The 17,697-nt window shown below is 40.0% G+C and overlaps 1 protein-coding gene across 6 annotated transcripts in view; it reads right to left on the minus strand.

Moving 5' to 3' along the window:
• Nucleotides 1-17,697, minus strand: part of LOC148419126 (citron Rho-interacting kinase-like) — a 25,667-nt gene continuing 7,970 nt past the window's right edge. Inside the window, exons 10-42 of one of the 6 annotated variants that reach the window (XM_088422903.1) lie at nt 17,476-17,601; nt 16,946-17,041; nt 16,743-16,859; nt 16,013-16,122; nt 15,485-15,659; nt 14,390-14,587; nt 14,112-14,165; nt 13,527-13,724; nt 13,205-13,398; nt 12,961-13,096; nt 12,695-12,799; nt 12,243-12,383; nt 11,971-12,078; nt 11,601-11,793; nt 10,586-10,747; nt 9,864-9,887; nt 9,428-9,565; nt 8,952-9,132; nt 8,756-8,847; nt 8,566-8,670; nt 8,295-8,464; nt 7,978-8,022; nt 6,339-6,419; nt 6,106-6,241; nt 5,276-5,415; nt 5,084-5,176; nt 4,905-5,013; nt 4,662-4,790; nt 4,402-4,482; nt 4,229-4,307; nt 3,893-4,075; nt 2,520-2,904; nt 1-1,655 (exon numbers count right to left, since the gene is read on the minus strand). In XM_088422903.1, the coding sequence (XP_088279029.1) occupies nt 1,632-1,655; nt 2,520-2,904; nt 3,893-4,075; nt 4,229-4,307; nt 4,402-4,482; nt 4,662-4,790; nt 4,905-5,013; nt 5,084-5,176; nt 5,276-5,415; nt 6,106-6,241; nt 6,339-6,419; nt 7,978-8,022; nt 8,295-8,464; nt 8,566-8,670; nt 8,756-8,847; nt 8,952-9,132; nt 9,428-9,565; nt 9,864-9,887; nt 10,586-10,747; nt 11,601-11,793; nt 11,971-12,078; nt 12,243-12,383; nt 12,695-12,799; nt 12,961-13,096; nt 13,205-13,398; nt 13,527-13,724; nt 14,112-14,165; nt 14,390-14,587; nt 15,485-15,659; nt 16,013-16,122; nt 16,743-16,859; nt 16,946-17,041; nt 17,476-17,601 (4,308 nt within the window). In that variant the 3' untranslated portion in view covers nt 1-1,631. Of the gene's footprint in view, nt 1,656-2,519; nt 2,905-3,892; nt 4,076-4,228; nt 4,308-4,401; nt 4,483-4,661; nt 4,791-4,904; nt 5,014-5,083; nt 5,177-5,275; nt 5,416-6,105; nt 6,242-6,338; nt 6,420-7,977; nt 8,023-8,294; nt 8,465-8,565; nt 8,671-8,755; nt 8,848-8,951; nt 9,133-9,427; nt 9,566-9,863; nt 9,888-10,585; nt 10,748-11,600; nt 11,794-11,970; nt 12,079-12,242; nt 12,384-12,694; nt 12,800-12,960; nt 13,097-13,204; nt 13,399-13,526; nt 13,725-14,111; nt 14,166-14,389; nt 14,588-15,484; nt 15,660-16,012; nt 16,123-16,742; nt 16,860-16,945; nt 17,042-17,475; nt 17,605-17,697 lie in introns of all 6 variants that reach the window. The other 5 variants (XM_088422900.1, XM_088422901.1, XM_088422902.1 and 2 more) reach the window with 5 other exon arrangements.

A 17,697-nucleotide genomic window follows, 5' to 3' on the forward strand; every position in this document is an offset into this window, starting at 1 on the left:
TTAAAAGTGAAAGGGATATATTTATTTTTCTGACCAATTCTCTACAGGGAAATTGTTGTTAGCAGACATCAATATCATATCTAGCATCGAAGCAAGGATGATTTAATGAAAAGAAATATACAACTTAAAAGCATAAAAATAAAACAAGGATAACAACGTTTTCTGAAAAGTGAAACCCTTGTATATCTGCGGTAGCCTGGTGGGAATTCCGAACATATACTGCAGAGTGGGCTCACTATATCGAGATCAGCAGGAAATGTGTGCATTTGGTTTCATTCATTTCTTCCAAACCTTTTTGACCAATTGCATCAACTTCAATACATTCAAGGAAGCTTTTACAATGAAAACTATAAAGAAGTTGAAGTCATTTTTCACCGATTGACACTTGTCATAATACATAAAATACAGCATCTATTTTGTGTAAACACAATGCAACTTATGTCACGGGTCACATTAGGATTTACAGAAAATCAAAAATAAGCACAATATAGATTTGAGTTGAGTGCTGGCATTTTACACTATCAGGATTGACTTTGAAACTGAGAAATCAGAATGTGCAAAGGTAGTTTTTTTTTCTTCATCATTTCATGAATGGTGGAAGTAAAACAGAAGCCAAATGAGGCAGAAGCAGAAGTAAACACTCATGTTGATTTCACATTGACATTGACAAACCAGAATAAACCTAATTCTTTTTAGCCACTTCTTCCGCCAATTTGGGTTTCATCGATTTTTTTTTTGGTTCATTGAGGTTTGCCATTGACAAATGGAGGCGCTACACTAGTCAGAGCTATACTGCAATCACACATTTTGATAGACATTTGGACGTATTAAAAGAATACTCAGTAGACATTCAAGAGGGCACGTTATCACCCCACCCCCCTTTTTTTTTTTAACAAAAATAGACACGGCTTGTCCAGCCTTGAAATTCCTTCTCAATATATATTTATATATGTATATAAAATTATGTCTTGTTTATTTACAGTCAGATAGCATTCTGAGGGATTAGAAAGGTCCTGCTCCACGGGTGCTCAGCATTGCGGGTAGTGCAGATTTTTAGTGTCAACCTATACTCAGGAAGACAATACTGTACTCTGCGCATTTTCAATTTTTTTCAAGATACACGGCTCCAGTAAGCAATACCGATCCGGCTAAGTCAAACATAAGATTAGCAGTGAATGATTGTAATTAGCTCTTAATGATTGTGTGCGTCACAAATGCTCTTAAAACCTAAATGCTACGGAGGTCATGACGGAGCCTGTGTTTGTTTTCCTTTCTACCGGGAATTGATTCTGTTAATGTGTTCGGCATCAATGTGAGCGTTTGTGTTGCTACAGCTGAGCTTTTCCAGCATGACGTCTTTTGAACTTGGTTTAACTGAAACCGAAGCTACTCTAAAACACAGCAAAAACACCCTGCTTGAAAAGTTGTTCATATGGCATTTAGGACTTTAGCTTATTCACCTAAAATTACCTCTTACTTCCAAAAGTTGTTTCTTGGGTGGGGCTGCCTGTTTGGGTGCCAATCAAAACAAATGTGTGGCAGTGTTTCCATATGACTTGGTGACATTCTCTCTGACTTTGTTCTTCTTCAGCCTTTCCCGAAGATGGACCCCGCTGTCCGAGAAGAGGCACCTAAACAGACGACTGGTCCCAAACCTGCCCAACAGAGCCAAAACAAAACATTAACAATTAAAATAAAACAAAAAAAAATTCAGATAATCCCACAATCAGATTTTTTTTTCGTTGTTTTACTGAGGCAAATCAATAGATTGATATACAGCAACAAAATATTTTCAAGGGGGTGAAAACTTTTGTAAGGCAGTGTAAAGTCTCAGTACTGTCTGTGCTAGAGCCCAACTGAGAATTTTCGTTCACTGAAATCCAATTTGTATGACCTTAGTACAGTTTGGCTTGAGACTGTTAGTAATGATTAAATCCAATTAATGTACAACAACAGACACATGGGTTTTGGTATCCTAGTTTCATCACAGCTGGACGCAGGAGGAAATTAGCGCCAGGCAGCATCACAGAGCAGTAAATAGTCTAGCACTTTTGGCCGATACACACGGGTGCTTTCTTGCAAACACGAGAAGACTGAGACTGTTCGTAAATATTCATTGTAAATACCAAGCGGCAGCCAGGAGACAGATTAAATTAGCATAAACACTGGAAAGAGCTTCTGGCTTTTTCCAAAAGACTGGAAAGAAGCCACTCTAAAGAAAGCTCTGCGTCATACATTGACTCAAAATCACTATCCAAAATAGTCTTGGTCGCGCAGTCCACCCACCCTGTCTTCACTTGAGTGAATATTTTCTCAATGGTACCTTATATCAAATTCAAATGTGTATTAAAGGATCCACTGGTCGCCAATCATTCTAAATAGATCCAGGTGCACAGATTGTTTTGTGACAATTCTGTCTGAAGGTGTCCCGCAAGACAAAAAAAAAAAAAAAGGCCTTGGTTAACTCAAGGTTTGGGAAATCCTGTATTAAAGTGTATAGCATTTTTGTCTCCACAAACCTTTGTGGGATTTATGGGTGTGCGTCCAGAACCAGTATGAAGCCTCTGGCGCTCCTCAAAACGACCTGGTGACCTCTCCCTGCGAACATCCATCATGCGCCCCGGGGAGCGCTCCATTCGGGGATCCGCCATGGCCCTTGCCGGGGAACGCTCCAAGCGGGGGTCGGCCATGGCTCTGCCGGGTGAAGCCACAATCCGATTCTCCAGCATCCTGCCAGGAGACTTCTCTCTCTCCAGAGGCCGACTGGGGGACTTGTCGCGGCGAAACTCGGTGCGAGCCTCTCGGTAGCGGTGGGGTGTGCCGGGCTCCCCGTGGGCGAGGGGGTTGGCTGCCAGCCTTTTGGAGATGTGCTCGTTGTAAGAAGGAGGCCCGCGTTTGTTAGGGCTGAAAGAGAAAGGAAGGAAGGTAACAAAAGTGATCAGTGAAGACTATGAATTCTACCTAGAAACTGACTTTTTATTTTTTTTTGCTGTAGTCATGCATTTTCCCTCTTTTCCAACATGGACCCAAGTCAATTATGTAGACCTCAAACACAATATGAGTCCTCAAAATTAATCATCATATTGTAAAAGACAACTCACATGACGTAAAATGACCAATTTAGTCTTTATTCAACTATTAACTCTCCTTCCTCATATAGGCGTACATGTTATAATTCAAGTTATTACTCTTAGTTAGATTATAATTTATTACATATAAAAATGTTTTCTTCCTCCTGAAAAAAGGAAAATGCAGGTGGCAATGAAGAAAAAATAAATAAATACCAGGGTCAAACCTAACCATCACTAACAAACTGTGCATGCCAACCTGTCCCCTGCAGTGCTGGCTACACCAGTGTCATCACCTCCACCCACTCATTATGGTGGACCAAACATCACAAACACTAAGTGAATCACAAATGCTAACAAACAAAAACACGAGTGAACTAAAGAGCTGTTTACTTTCATTTTAGCATTCAATATTTAGATTTTTTTTTCCCTTTTGGCACAATTAAGAAACAATCAGAAAGGTTTCTTTGAAAGTTCACTCATGGTTCTCCCTCAATCATAAATTCAGTGGAAATATTTTCATTTTTCATCTCACCAAACGGGTGCCAAATCTAGCTTCAAGGTGCAGAAGCCCAGTCAATATCCCAAATTTTCCAGTTTTGGGGGGGTATTAGGTGCTTTAATAATAAATATTTGTTGTTCTCACTTGAACGACCTTCATTCCGTCTCTGGTTTGAAATTCAACTTGTTGAACAACAGTTGAATGTTTATTCGTACCGTGCATTGCTTACTTCTACAAAATTTTGTATCTGCACAACTACGACATGCTGAAGGAGAAAAAAAAAAGTGCAACCCATATCTAGCGGAAAATAAACCGTCTTTACCTGCGTCCTGAGCCACAGAGCTGCAAGTCTCCTCCACTGTCTTGGCTCTGAATCAAGTTGCCCTTACAGCAAATTACTCGCAGTTTGTTCTGATATGATGAGGCCAAGTAAATGGCACCGGAGGAGATGGCCGGGCCAAGGTAGCGTGGGTTTGGGATGTCTAGGTGGGCGTATGAGTGGGACCTGGGGAAAAAAAAAAAAAAAAAAAAAGAGAAGCTTAGAATGGCATGTGCCCACCATTAGACTATTTTACAGTCTTTTAAAGTTCTGTACATGATCTTTTTGGGCTTTGCAAATACGTATCCCATTTCCGTGGGTTTCCAAAATGATACTTACCCCAAAGCAGAATGTCCCTGAACCTCAATCACATCCAGAGAGTTGAAGTAGGTCACAAACAGGTACGGCTCTCTGTAGGCTGAAAGGTCAAAAGCTCATTTAATATCACATGATCTATGCTGATTATAGGACTGACTATAAAATGCACTATAATGCAAGAGAGATTCACTGACCAAATGACAGAGGCAGGCGGCTCCACTTAATATCATCGGTTCTGCTCCTGCGGCCATATGAATCCACAAAGACGCCAAACTCTACAATAAAAAAAAAGTTATTGTCGACAATAAAACAGATCAGAACTTATTTTAAGATGTGTGTGGGGTAGAATCTTCAAATCAAAATCTGCTCCATATAAAAAAAGACATATTTGCTCCGTGGTGCACTGTTTTGACATTGTGGCCCTAATAGTGACCCACAAAAAAGAACATCTTACCATGGAAACAGAGCAGGTATTCCTCCTTCTGAGGAGCTGTGGTGACCTGGATGATGGAGATGGGGAAGCTGTGGGAGGATGCGGCAAACACAGCAGAGGCTAACGTCACGTCGTTTTTATCCAGGAACTCTGCAGGAATAAACGCCAAATATTAGTCAAGCTGTTGTCGGTGAGCACACAATACATTGAATTTAATATCAAGAGCACTGCAGTGTAGTAGGTAGGCCATGATGGATAACAAACCTTCTAGCACGTACTGCTTCATTTCAATCTCATAGAATTTATTGGTGCCAATGATGATACTGTAGCCAGTGAAGTGGATACAGCTGCAGGGCTCTGAGGTCTCAATCTCCTGTAAAGAAAGTCAAACGTGAACAACATAATTCATTCCCAGAATAATACACAGCCTTGACTTTACTTACCTTTCTGATACAGAATTTATTGAGGCTTTCATTGAGTCGAAGTATTGTAATCTTATTGGGCATAGCAGCACAGATACAAATTCCATTGTCAATCTGTGAAAAAAAAAAAGAGGTGGGGGGGGGGGGCACACTTATTTTGTCATTTTAATAACATCTACTTTTTTTCTGTGATTAAAAAAGGATATAACTGACCTTTCCAGAAGAGAAGAGATGGCACCCCTTCACCGTCTCGAAGATAAAGGGGTTGAGGTCAGGTGGCGCCGGGAGATGTGACTGCGATAAAGACTGTTTCACCTTCTTGATCTCCACCAAACATAGAGCCCGATCCTCTCCTAGAACACACATTCATTACAAATCCACTGTTTATCACACAATATGAAATTGGTATGTTGAAAGTAGGGTCCCAACGACACTGTTTTCACATACTGATTCATTACCTTGCCATTGTATTAAGGAGAAAAAAAAAGTGCATAAAAATTGACATGACTCATTTTATACTAAATGGCTATGGCTAGCTAGTGAAACATTTTTTTTTTTTGGGGGGGGGGGGGTTAGCTTTATCCTTAATGTCACATGAATTTGGCAGTTTCCGCACAATGCAAGTCGAACCTTTCTACAACACTTCCATAATCCAAACATTATTCCATACATTATCATTGTTAGAAAAAGCTCGCTTCACATTAGCTTCCGTTGACAACCACCAGAACGTTCCCCTACTGGATGCATTTAATTGCATTGCCTTGGGCTGTGTTGCGATGTTACGTAGGGTTTAAAGCACATACCTTTACTTTTAGCAATATCTGTGCATTATTTTTAATAAATAAATAAAGTATAATTTTCTAAAAATCCAACACTCACTTGATCGGAATATTCCTAAGTGAACTATGTAATAGATGAAGTGCAAAACTAACGTAAACAGCAAAGCACGAGCATTAATTAAAATCTTAGTAATTAATGTTTCTTGGAAAAAAATATAACATCATTATGGGAATTGCAATTGCTGAGTGACTTTATTGACTAACCAGTAATCATCAACAGCTTGTCGAGTTCCCTCAGGATCTGAATCTGAAATACGGCAGTCAGGCCCGGAATGTGGGTTAAGGAGTTTTTTATGACGTTCAGCGCATATAAGCCCTCCTCGGAACCGACCAGCACGATCTAAGGAATGTAACAAGGACAGTCATTGATGTAAATTCTGCAGGCAGATAGTGCAGCCTCCTCACGACAAGACCATACTAAACAACTATGGCAGAACCTGGTCAGTGAGAGGTAGAGTGCAGTTGATGTCCAAGCGGTCGTCACCCTCCAGTTTCAGCAAAGCGTTGCCCAGGAGTTTCTGTAAGGACACCAAAAGACAAGATCTGATGCCTCCTATAACACTTAGCAAGATATGGGGAAAACCCACCTAATGTTGGGTACATGCAGGCAGAGATAAGAATGTTGTCTTCATAAACAAAAATGGATCACATATTTCACACATCACTAACATTAGCAATTCTCTTAGAAAGCAAAAAATCTGGTTGTCGGGGTGCTTCCAATTTTGAGAACTTCATCATTCATTAGGCTCTTTATAGTTCTATAACTGTTCCCTGGCGGAACACAAAAGCGTCACAGCAGCATCGATAACCGCAGTATGGGAAAATGAATCAATGCATGCTGTACTGCGGTACAGGGAACAGGACCATGACAGTTGAAGAGGCGTGGGAGGCAAGGCGAGTGAATATGTTACACTCCTAAAAATATCGTCAGTTATATTTTTGTTTGGAGCGCTGATAGTGAATGCCAAGCAGGTATAATATGCTAATTGTCTGCAAATCTTTGGAGAAAATCCCCCAAGTCTACCTGAAAATTGTATGTATAACAAGGCATTGATTGTTCACATTTTTCACACATGTTGGCTGGAAGTATTTAGAAAATATTTGCAACTGTCTATAAACATGTAAGAAAACGTCTTCTTGGGGCAGAATATTAGATGAGGGTTGTGCAGATGATACAAATTTGATCAGTATCTCAGTATCTAACACCTGGAAGTAAAACAATTCACCATAGATGGCTTTGACTTTTAAATCATAGTATAAAGGGAATGTGTAAGCAAGCAATATTTATACAGTATATTCAAGTTACATTATTAATAGGCACATAAGTGAAATGGATATTTACTTTGAATGAATAACCTAACTGTCACAAATGGTGGAGGTTGCTTGTGTTGACTTGAAATAAAAAGGGCCACAGAAACAAGTTAACCTTTTCAGCGCCAAAGGAGCAAAATTGGACCAAGGAACATTTACCCAGAATGCCTTCATCAATAACCATTATCAAGCTGCAACCTTATCAAGTACTAATGTAAAAATACAGTATATAGAAAAACAACGATGGTGCCTAAAGGGTTAAGTACTCAATTTCTGATTTGTAAATTACATGCTATTATCTCATGCCTATTGCAGCATCACAAAAATGTGTGTGACACCTTTGTCATTTCCACATTAAAAATAATGAAGAAAAGCTTTGGTTTAATTGCTGACTCAAGGGACTTGGGAGTATCATCTATTATAATTTTCTAATCTCTTTTTTTCTGTGGCACAATAAGGATTACAAAGAGTGTGTATGTGTATTTCAGTTAGGCAGCATGGCTTTTGCAAAAGCATGCATAGCACAACATGCTATCAGCCAAGGGTGTAGTGTCGAGTTCCATTCAGACCCATGCATTTTGTACACTCTACATTCTGTGCACATTTGGCCACTTGAAACAGCGACTATGGAACCATTTATCAGCCTGGTTCTGCGTTATCCTGCACAGAGCAGCGATAGTGTTCTATGCATGGACAGGTACAGCAACGACATGCTCAGCCAGTTGATCGCTGAAGCCCAAGCATTCGTGCAGCTTCTTACTGTACCTGAACCAGGGGTGATAGGTTCTTCTGTCTTTTAGAAACACCTGCCTATAATGGTCGCAACCCCATTGAATGGGGATAAACACATACACAGCACATGTAATGACATTAACAAGGACAATGAAAACACACAAAGATGTGATTGATGATAACATGCATAGAGAAAAGAGGGAAGAGGAGGAAAAAGGAATGAAGGCACCGGCAGATGTCGGGGGCATTGATTATAGTTGACTCAAACCACAACAAACAGCACATACTGTACTTTCCTTGAGCATAACACATTTATTATTGTAAATCACACAGAAAGCTGTAGTACTTACAGCATCCGAATCCCCTCTGTCTTTAGATCCGCGACTACCAGCCACCACAGACTCTAGTACGGCCACCCAGCGCTGTTTGTCAGGGAAACTGGGGGCCATGAAGTACAGGGACTGGCCTGGCCAACAAGAGGTGTGGGGATGCGACTCCAGCTTCAGAATGTAAGGAATATCTGGACAAAAACACCCGGAAAATGTGCACTCGAACGCTTCTGATAGATGAATACACATAAAAATGTTCCGAGTGCAGTATTAGCCGGCAATGTGCCACTACCTGACTTTGCAGTGTTGATCAGCTCTGAGGCTGCAACAGCACCATGAACAGTTACCTCTCCATCAGGTAGACAAAGCTCAAACTCCTCCTCTGCATTTACACAGTCTAAAGAGGAGATGTCAAATTAGCTTTGCACTGAATTCTGATTTATCTCTGATGACGCTTCACAATAGTATTAAATGAAGGTGACCTTCTCTGGGCTCTGTGTCATAGACTGATATTTTGGTTCCATCAAGAACCACATACTTCGTCTCCCAGCCTTGTTGACCACGCTTGCCATTTCTTTGTAAAACACAATGAAACAATATTGCAAAAAGTCAATCAATAATATTATGGTTAAGCATGGTATGTTAATGTCCATGTGGCTACAAGAGTCATCCATTAACCTAGGCTGCTTCATCCATCCCTCCAAGCGAACATGCCCACTAGCTTCCTTGACCTGCAGTCCAGGAGAGCTTGCCTTCTCTCGGCACAAAGCCTCAGAGAAGTGGGTGGCATACTCAGCTGGCAGGCCACAAGTGGCTGGAAGGCATGGTGAGCATTTGGGATGGCAAAGGGTGTGGCATTCTACAAGACAAAAAGGAAAAGTCATGCATCCCATTTTTTTAAAATCATTTTCAGTCATATTCAGTGAATTCATTCAGAGAAATTAATTATTAATGTAATTAATCTCATTTTAATCTCACCTAAAAATTTCTGAGCAAAGCCCTGACCCTTCAGTCATTTATTTTCTTTAACAGACTTAAACAGATGCACTTGTAGTCTTCTGCGGCATTTGAGACTAGTCCCAGGTGCAGACTGTAAATTTTAAATTCAACCATCAAGAGCAATGATGCTGTTTTCTGAAATGGCAAACACAAACCTAGACAAGTGGCAGCCTGGCGTCCAAAATGCACAGTGTCCAAGCAGACAGCACATTTGGCAGCCCTCATGTTGAGACCCACAGTAAAGCGATGAGGAATGTTATGATGCATTCGCTCCTTCACGCGACGACCAAACTCTGCAGTTTAAAAACGAAAGGTAAAACAACTGTGAGCAGAAATAAAGATTTTGTTATTTTGGAAGGCAATAACATTTCACAACAATACTATTTTTTTCATAGTTTTCATGGTGAATATGATTAGATAAAAATGACAGCTTTTTTGTGCAAATAATCCTGTCTGTGTTTAGGTGTGGATTGATGACTCACACTATGCATGCATAAATAATGAATTATGGAGGAACAAATAAAAACTTTAACAAAGGGGTACACATACTCAAGAAGACTCAAGAAAAGGAATGAGTGACTGCTAACTTACTTTCAAAGGTGACCCTCCTCTTTTCTGCAAGGAATAAGAGGAAAGAGACAGAAAGGAGATAGCAGTCTAACAATAGCTATGTGAAAGTGAAACACACACACACGCGCACACATAGTTTGAGGCCTGGATCACAAAGAAAGGCAATGGACTTGTCGCTGATCAAGGTGTATCTGATTGTATTGGATCAGAGCACATGTCGCCTAGGTCCATCCACTTTTCATTAAATCTTTGCAAAAGTTGTTTTTATCAGAGTTTCTCATTAGGAAACTTTTGAAACAGAACAGTAACAACAGAGGGTGACGTACAACGTAATACTGTAAACTGCTTCTTCCACTTTAGGAAAGTTGACATTAAAACAATTATCCTTCACTTGGGAGACAGGCCCAGGCAGGATTACAACATTGGCTGGATAACAGAAAGTAAAATCTGAAACAAAACTTTTTTGTTCTTCTAATTTTTGTCCCTTTCAGTTGGCTGATTTGGTTTGTGTTTCAGATTTACAAGGTCCTGGGCATCCTTATCCAAGGTAATTCTGGACCCAATCCTGCCTTAAACAGGCTGACAGTAGTAACAAACTGACAAATCACAACACAGAGGTAAACAAATGGCCTATTTTGTTGACAGTGATAGTGTGCAGTACACGGGAGTGCTACCACCGCAGAAGATTTATGTAACACAAATTTTGTATGTGTGTGTTGTATGTGCATATATGGGTATGCCACCTTCAGGTGTGGAAGTCTCCTTGGAGCGAGTTGAAGGGTTAAGCAGCCCACAAGGGTTGGGTTGATGCTCTGGGGACTTCACAATGGCAGACATGAGGATTTGATGTCGAGCCTGGGCTGGTGTCGAAGAAGCCATGTGATCCTGGGCTTTGAAATGAGCGGCTGTATTTCCCCAAAAAAACAAACAAACAAACAAAAACATCTAAGTGAAAGTACAAATATTTATTATAAAAAATAATACAATATTTGTCTCAATAAAAAATGATGACTTAAATTATTACGACAGTACGTCTTGATTGTCAAGTGGACTTAATGCCTCGCTCCATGGAGATGGAGCTCATCGGTGTCCAAACTATGGCCCGAGGACCATTTGCGGCTCTCCATCCATTTTGAAGCAGCCCAAAGTATACAGTTAAAATAAATTTTACTACAAATAAATGTGTTTACTATACTGTAGCTTTTTTTCTAAATATGCAAAGATGAAAATTACAGATTTACAACTTAACCAGTCACATCTTCATAACACTGAAGGGATAATCAATTCTTACAAGCAGAATGGTTTCCTCCGCTTTCGTTTTTTTCAAGGTTCAAGACGTGAACGTATCACATGAATGATTCCAAAGTAACGGTAACTAAAAAAGTGAGCTTACGATAGATAACTCCTGTTTTGGTTCTGAATGCAGTAGTGTAGGGGCAGACAGTTTCCTGTGAGTTACAGGGTTTCCGGCAACCTCAAATCTGATAAAATGTCAAGGTATTTTCCTTAAAGAAAGCAGGTTTTAAAAACACTATCATAAAGTATAAACAATATGATGATGATTTGTTGATTTTTGAAAAACAAAGCGACCCTTGGATTCTTCCATTTTTATGTGAGTGGGAAAAAAAGTTTGGACACCTCAAATCTGGACATATCAAAAGGTTTTATGGAGCCCTATTATATATGATGGCTCTTAAGATTTTTAAGGTGACACAATCTACATGTGACTGCTACTGTACAAAAACTGTTGCAACATACCCTCTTCCCTTAGGGATCGCAATTCTATTCTCATCTTCTGAAGAGCCTCTTCCAGTTCTCCACACCTTGAGCGCTCCTTCTCCAAAGCAAGCTTCATGTCAGTGTACTGCAAGGGAACAGTCGGCTGGGATTGAGGAGTCAACGCCCCGTTAGTTGTTGTGCCCACATCTTCACGTCGTCGCCCAAAAATACCCTGTTCACACAAAGACCATGGAGAGATTATTTTATTTATATCAAGAGAATATCATATACTACATGTTCAAAAGCCTAAGGGCACATCTTGCCCATTGAGCCTCCAACTTAAGTAGACTTTGACATTATATAATATTATCTATCAAACATTTTTGATCATTAAATATTATGCACTGACCTTCTTTTTTTTGGTGGGTTGGTCCATTTTGGCCTGGAGGAAGTCAATGAGTTTAGTCTGCTGTGAGATGGTCCCCTCCATCTTCACCTTCTCATGAGAATATACAGCCTATAAAATAAAGCTGAGTTTTAGACCCCTTCAAGGAGAGCACTGAAAACACATTTCTTATTTAGCTTGACATTAGATCTAGGAATCGTTGGACTTTCCAATGATAGTTCTAATGGTCCCCCAAACAGTGGCTCATTCAATTGTCAAGATATTGCACTGAGCACCTGTATATTCTCAAGCTGGTATTCTAAATCGGTCCTTTCTGTCTTGAGCATATCGGTCTGGTCCAGCGCATCCTGTAGACCCTGGGTCAGACGGAAAATGTGGCTCTTTTGGAGATCAATTTGCTGTTGCAGCTTCCCTTGCTGTGAAAATACCACCAGGAAAAAATTAGTACTATATAAAAGAATACATAACATGAGTTGTATCATTTCTACAGTGTATACATCAATTGGAAATGTTTTGCATTTATTCTTTTATTTTAATATCCACAGTATGTCCCCTGCGATCAACAATGCTCCAGTGAAGAGAAGCAGCTTAAAAATACATACCTAGACAGAGCTTGAATAAAGGAAGGAATTCATCATACTAGATGTGGTCTCAAACTGAAGTACATTATGGACCGGTATACAGTATTAGTGTGGAAAATGTCTTGGTAATCTAATCGAATTTCTACCTCTTCCATCAGCCTCTGTTTCAATTCCCTCTCAGTTTCCAATTTCTGCTGCAAGCTGCGAGCATTCATCTCCAGCATGGCGTGCTTCTTTTCCAGATCATTGAGCTGTGCAAACAAGAGAACGTACACCATATCAACATTGGCAGAATTTCGAAGCAACTAGACAAAAACGGAAACGATAAGATAAAGCCATTTCAGAGGTCTAAAACTTAGTTATACAGTATTAATCTTGGCTCTGAAATATAAATGCAGCTGTGGAAACTCACGGTATCAGAAAGACTTTCAGCTTTGAGTCTCTGCTCCTTCAAGGATTGCTGCAGTGCTAATATCTCCGCTTTGTGCTCTTTAACTGCTAGTTCCACTGCCTGGCGAGACTCAGTGCTGCGCTGGTCTGCTCTTAATCTATGAAAAGCAAAGTAGGAGACATTAGAAGAGGTTTTGTTGTGAACTACCATAAAATAGAGACATCAAAGATATTCATTATATTTGAAATACTGTTTTCAGCACTACCTGTTTTGTTTTTCATTATCCAGCAGTCTCTGCAGTTCCCTGGTGCGTCTTTCGGCCTGGCTCTTTTCATCCTCCAGGGCCCCTCTCCAAGCCTCCCACTGCCTCTCCTTCTCCAGAAGCTCATCATTCAGGGACTCGAGCTCCACCACCTGTTCCTCCAGCATGCTACATGTAGTCTTCAGTGTCTCAATGTTCTATGAGGGTAAAAAATGGCAGGTTGAGACTGTCATTCACGTCTTATGGAAAACTTGTTGGCTGGACAGCAGACATTTAGAAGAACTACAGTATATTGTGAGCGGTCTGTGAAATTTTTAGACATTACTTGTTTTTGATTGTTGAGATGCATTTCACGGTCTGCGACTTCTCTCCTGAGCCGGTCCACCTCCTGGCTCAACTGCAGTTGGTCCTCCCGCTCATCCGACGCTTCATCCAATTGTTTGGAGAGGTAGAAGTTTTGGCGATTTAACTCTGCATTTTCCTGACTCAACTGTGTAAGTTGCTCCTCCAGGTCAGTGATCACCTGAAGCAAAATAAAGCTCTAGATTTAGTCTGTCGGGACTTTTGGAACAAACAAATGACAAAGGCAATTTGTTTGTTCGTTCATCTGTCGATCAGCCCATCTCTTCGCCCTTCCTTCCTGCTCTTCTTCTGTCCATCCTTTTGCCATTCCTTCCTTCCACCCTCCATCCAACTATCCACACATTTATTCATCCATCCGTCCATAAAAAATAGAAATTTTGATTTGACTAGCACAGGCCCTGACGAACCCACCCTCCATCCCTTCTGTCCATAAATTCCTTCCTCCCTTTTGCTTCTCTTCATTAAGGTTGGAGGTGAGTATTTTTATAATATGAAAATATTAATGGCATGTAAAGCGTTTAAATATATTCTATAAATCCACACTTACTGAACAGCTTTCTCTTAGGGCATCAAACTTCTGTTGAATTTCGTCTCTATGATTCTGTGAGAAAAGGGAAATAGGTATCAAAATATGAATGCAACGGTGCAATTAAAAAATTAACAAATAATTACTTGACTCTGCTTCTACATTGTGGGTGATGGATTGTGCTACTGCTTTTAGTGTTTTATCTGAGAATAGTAGTAGTGTTTCATGTATTGCCTGATTTGCATGTGTACTAATTTACTGTAATGTTAATTAGTAATGTTTTGGTAATGCTCTCTTACCCTCAAGGCAGTGATCTCCTCCTCAGCCTCAGCGGTGGTTTCCTCCAACTCAGTCTTTGCTTGCTGCAGCTGGCTCTCCAAGGCGAGACGAGCTGCCTGCAGGCTGCTTATCTGGGACTCACGCTCCTGCAGGGAGAGGGTCAACTCTGACACTTGTCTCTTGATCTCCAGCTTTTCCTCTTCATGCTCTAAGCCCATCTGGAAAGGCAACAAAACATGGGTAAATCTGTGTTTATTGCAGTGTCACAATGACCTGAAAAGGATATTTGCATATAATTGTCACCATTTGTTGGGAATCATGCAGAGTACCAGATGGCAGATTTTGTATAACATCACAAACAGTTTTAGAAATCGAATTTTTTTTTTTTTTTTTTTTTGGAAATTGTTTTTTGATTTTGTCAATCTTAATTTAGGTTAATACCATATATACCGTGCTAACATTTTAGTGAACTTGTAACTATACCTACTAACACTGACTGAGACTCCCAAGTGAAAGCACAAAATGTTAAGGAAATGGCAGTACTTTTTTTTAACAGCATTCAGTGCAGTTCTGTATAAAAAAAAATATGGTTGTAAGGGTGTGTGGATTTTATGCATGTATGGACTACAGTATGCATGTGTATAAGCCATAGGAGATCTTTTTGTATGTGAGGTTGCAAAGAAGTCAGTAATTAGTGCCACAATTAGCATCCATTCTCTGTGGGAAGTGTGTAGGAAGAGATGCAACACTCATTCAACAGGTTGTTTACAGAAACGTGAAAAAAAGTGAATCATGAAGAAGAGATTTTACTATAAAAAGGAGCAGGGTATAAATAGGTTGATTTGTAGTTTTGTGTAGCGTTATGATAAAGTGCTGTCTGTGCCAAAATAGCCTTTTGAGATCGTTTAAACTGAGCGCTATTATTTTTGCCTGCAACTGTCGTCTGGCTGTATATTAATTGATCTAAAAAGACTATCAAGCTCTGTGACCGATCAGCTGCTTTAATCTGCTTTGTGGACAGTAATACTGTAATGTAATGCTACACTGTGAGATGGCTAAAGAGCATTACTTAATCCTGAACAGAAAGATTTTGTTTCTGTTTGCTATTGGCTCACCTCCCGCAGTCTACTCTCCAGCTCCAATAGACGGGTCCGCTTGGTCTGCTCCTGCTGACTGATTTTCTCAAGATGTTCCTCCAGTTTGGCATTCTGAGCTTCAAGCTTTCCAGCCTGAGACTCCAAATAGAATTTTTGTTGTCGCAGCTCCGAGATCATTTCCTCTTGGGCTTTCCTAAGCAAACAAAACAAAGCAAAAATCAAAATGCATCTCTTTTACTGTTAATCTGAAATCAGTTCTATTAAGAGTGGCATGACAAAAACATAATTTCCGTACAAACAATGTGATAGTGTAATGTAATTCAAATAAACAAAAAACCTTTATTCAAAGATTAGTGGAAGTGTCATTTTCGCTGCTTAGCGCCATTAGCTGTGCTACATCATTAAAAAGATCCATCATCCACTGTGCACAACGATTTAGAGATTTAAATGTACACTAATGAAGCCATTGGAGGCAGGAGGAGATGGTGTCGGTGTGGGTGGGGACTCATGAAAGTACAATGTGGGTAGAAGGTTTTGTTAACTCACATATTCTTCTGGGTGTAGATGCTGCTGTTCGCAGCCAGCTTATTAGCCTCTGACAGCTCGGCGATGCGCTGTTCCAGGTTCTTCATCTTTGAATCCATGGCGTTAATGGTCTGCGGGGAGAGGGGACACAATATGACAGCACAAATGACATAAAAAAAGTCAACACGTGCAAAATCTTGAGTGTTCTGGCATGCACAAGTTTCAACAGAGCATTTTTTGGATTGAGAATGGATGGAAACAGAAGGTTTCACTCTAGTAAAATCCTCTTAGCTTCCGTTAAAGGTGTTGCTTGAATCTTCTACTGTCAATGTCAGAAGATGAAAAGCTTCTTAACTTCCTCAATTCTACCACATTAAACAGATTAGGACTTGAGCTCAGGCTTTACTGTGCCAAATGATGTACACTACAATTTAATCAGTCTTCAAAGTGTTCATTCCAAAACTGTACATCCAAATCACTGACACACAGAATTTGGTATGGAAAGAAATGAAAAGATTTGGTATTGCTGTCAATTATGAAAAAGGGATGCTCATAAACTTGCATAAAAAAACATTCCAAATACATATCATCCACATATTTCAGCTTTTTTTGGTACATTATTTATTAGAGCTAAAAAACAATTTGGAGACTGAAAATTAAAAATACCAAATTGTTTTATCTGAATATATGATGTGAATATAATTCAAGTTCTCACCGTGACAAGTTTGAAATTCATTGCTATTTCTCTTACCGCTTTCTGCTCACTGATAAGTTTGCAATTTTCTCTTGATTCCTCCTCCTGCTGCGCTCTTCTGGCCTCGAGGCTCTCCTTGTCAGCTAGGTCAACCTTCATTTGGGCTTCCAGAACCTTGGTCAGACAGTCAGTGGCGGAGGGATAGTAGGTTTTGTTCAAAGTTAATTCAGAACATATTTTCAGCACCATAAAAACACTACCTTAATTTTGTCTTCATAAAGCCTCTCCTTTTGGACAAGCTGAGTTTCCATCCTTTGTGCTGTTGACTGGGCATCTCTCAGGTGGTCCTCCAGTTCCTGAAACAAAAATGTTTACTTGTAGGTTAGATGAATAACCTAAAGAGTCTAAATAAACTATAATTTAATGAAATTGACATAGACGTGATGACATTGAGCAGGAGTATGTTCACACAACGAGACAGAACTGTACAAGCGAACCTATTGTATAGCAACAAACACACAAAAAAATAATAAATGAAGAAACTTGCATTGAAAAGTTGTAAATCCGCAAAACGGCTGTAACGGCGCCCGTTCATGCTGAGACCTTAAGTGCTGCACTCTATGTGCTCAGGTGCCATTTATAATAATTGAGCTAGAACGCACATAACATGAGCAAGTACAGAATGAGCTCTCAGTAAGGCGTGATGAAGATAACCAGAGATGGGGCAGCGGGTAAAATAGGGGTGGAGTGCTGAAGAGTATTAAGAATGTCTTATCTGTAGGTCTCTCACCAGGATCTTTTCAGCCATCTGCTGAATCTGCTGGGATTTGGTCTGAATGTCATCTTTCAGCTTATTCTCCCGCCGCTCAACCATCTCCAGCCTCTTTACCTGGTTCTCCAGGGTCTTTCTGCCCTCCTGCTTACACACCAAAGACAACCAAATGAGACATAAGATGTAGATACGGCTACCAAGTAGAAAGAAGTGGAGAAATCTAACTATAGTAACACTGTG

The sequence above is a fragment of the Hippichthys cyanospilos genome, chromosome 9 (genome assembly GCF_059441005.1).
Source record: "Hippichthys cyanospilos isolate Australia breed blue-spotted pipefish chromosome 9, RoL_Hcya_1.0, whole genome shotgun sequence".
In the NCBI taxonomy this organism is placed as follows: domain Eukaryota; kingdom Metazoa; phylum Chordata; class Actinopteri; order Syngnathiformes; family Syngnathidae; genus Hippichthys; species Hippichthys cyanospilos.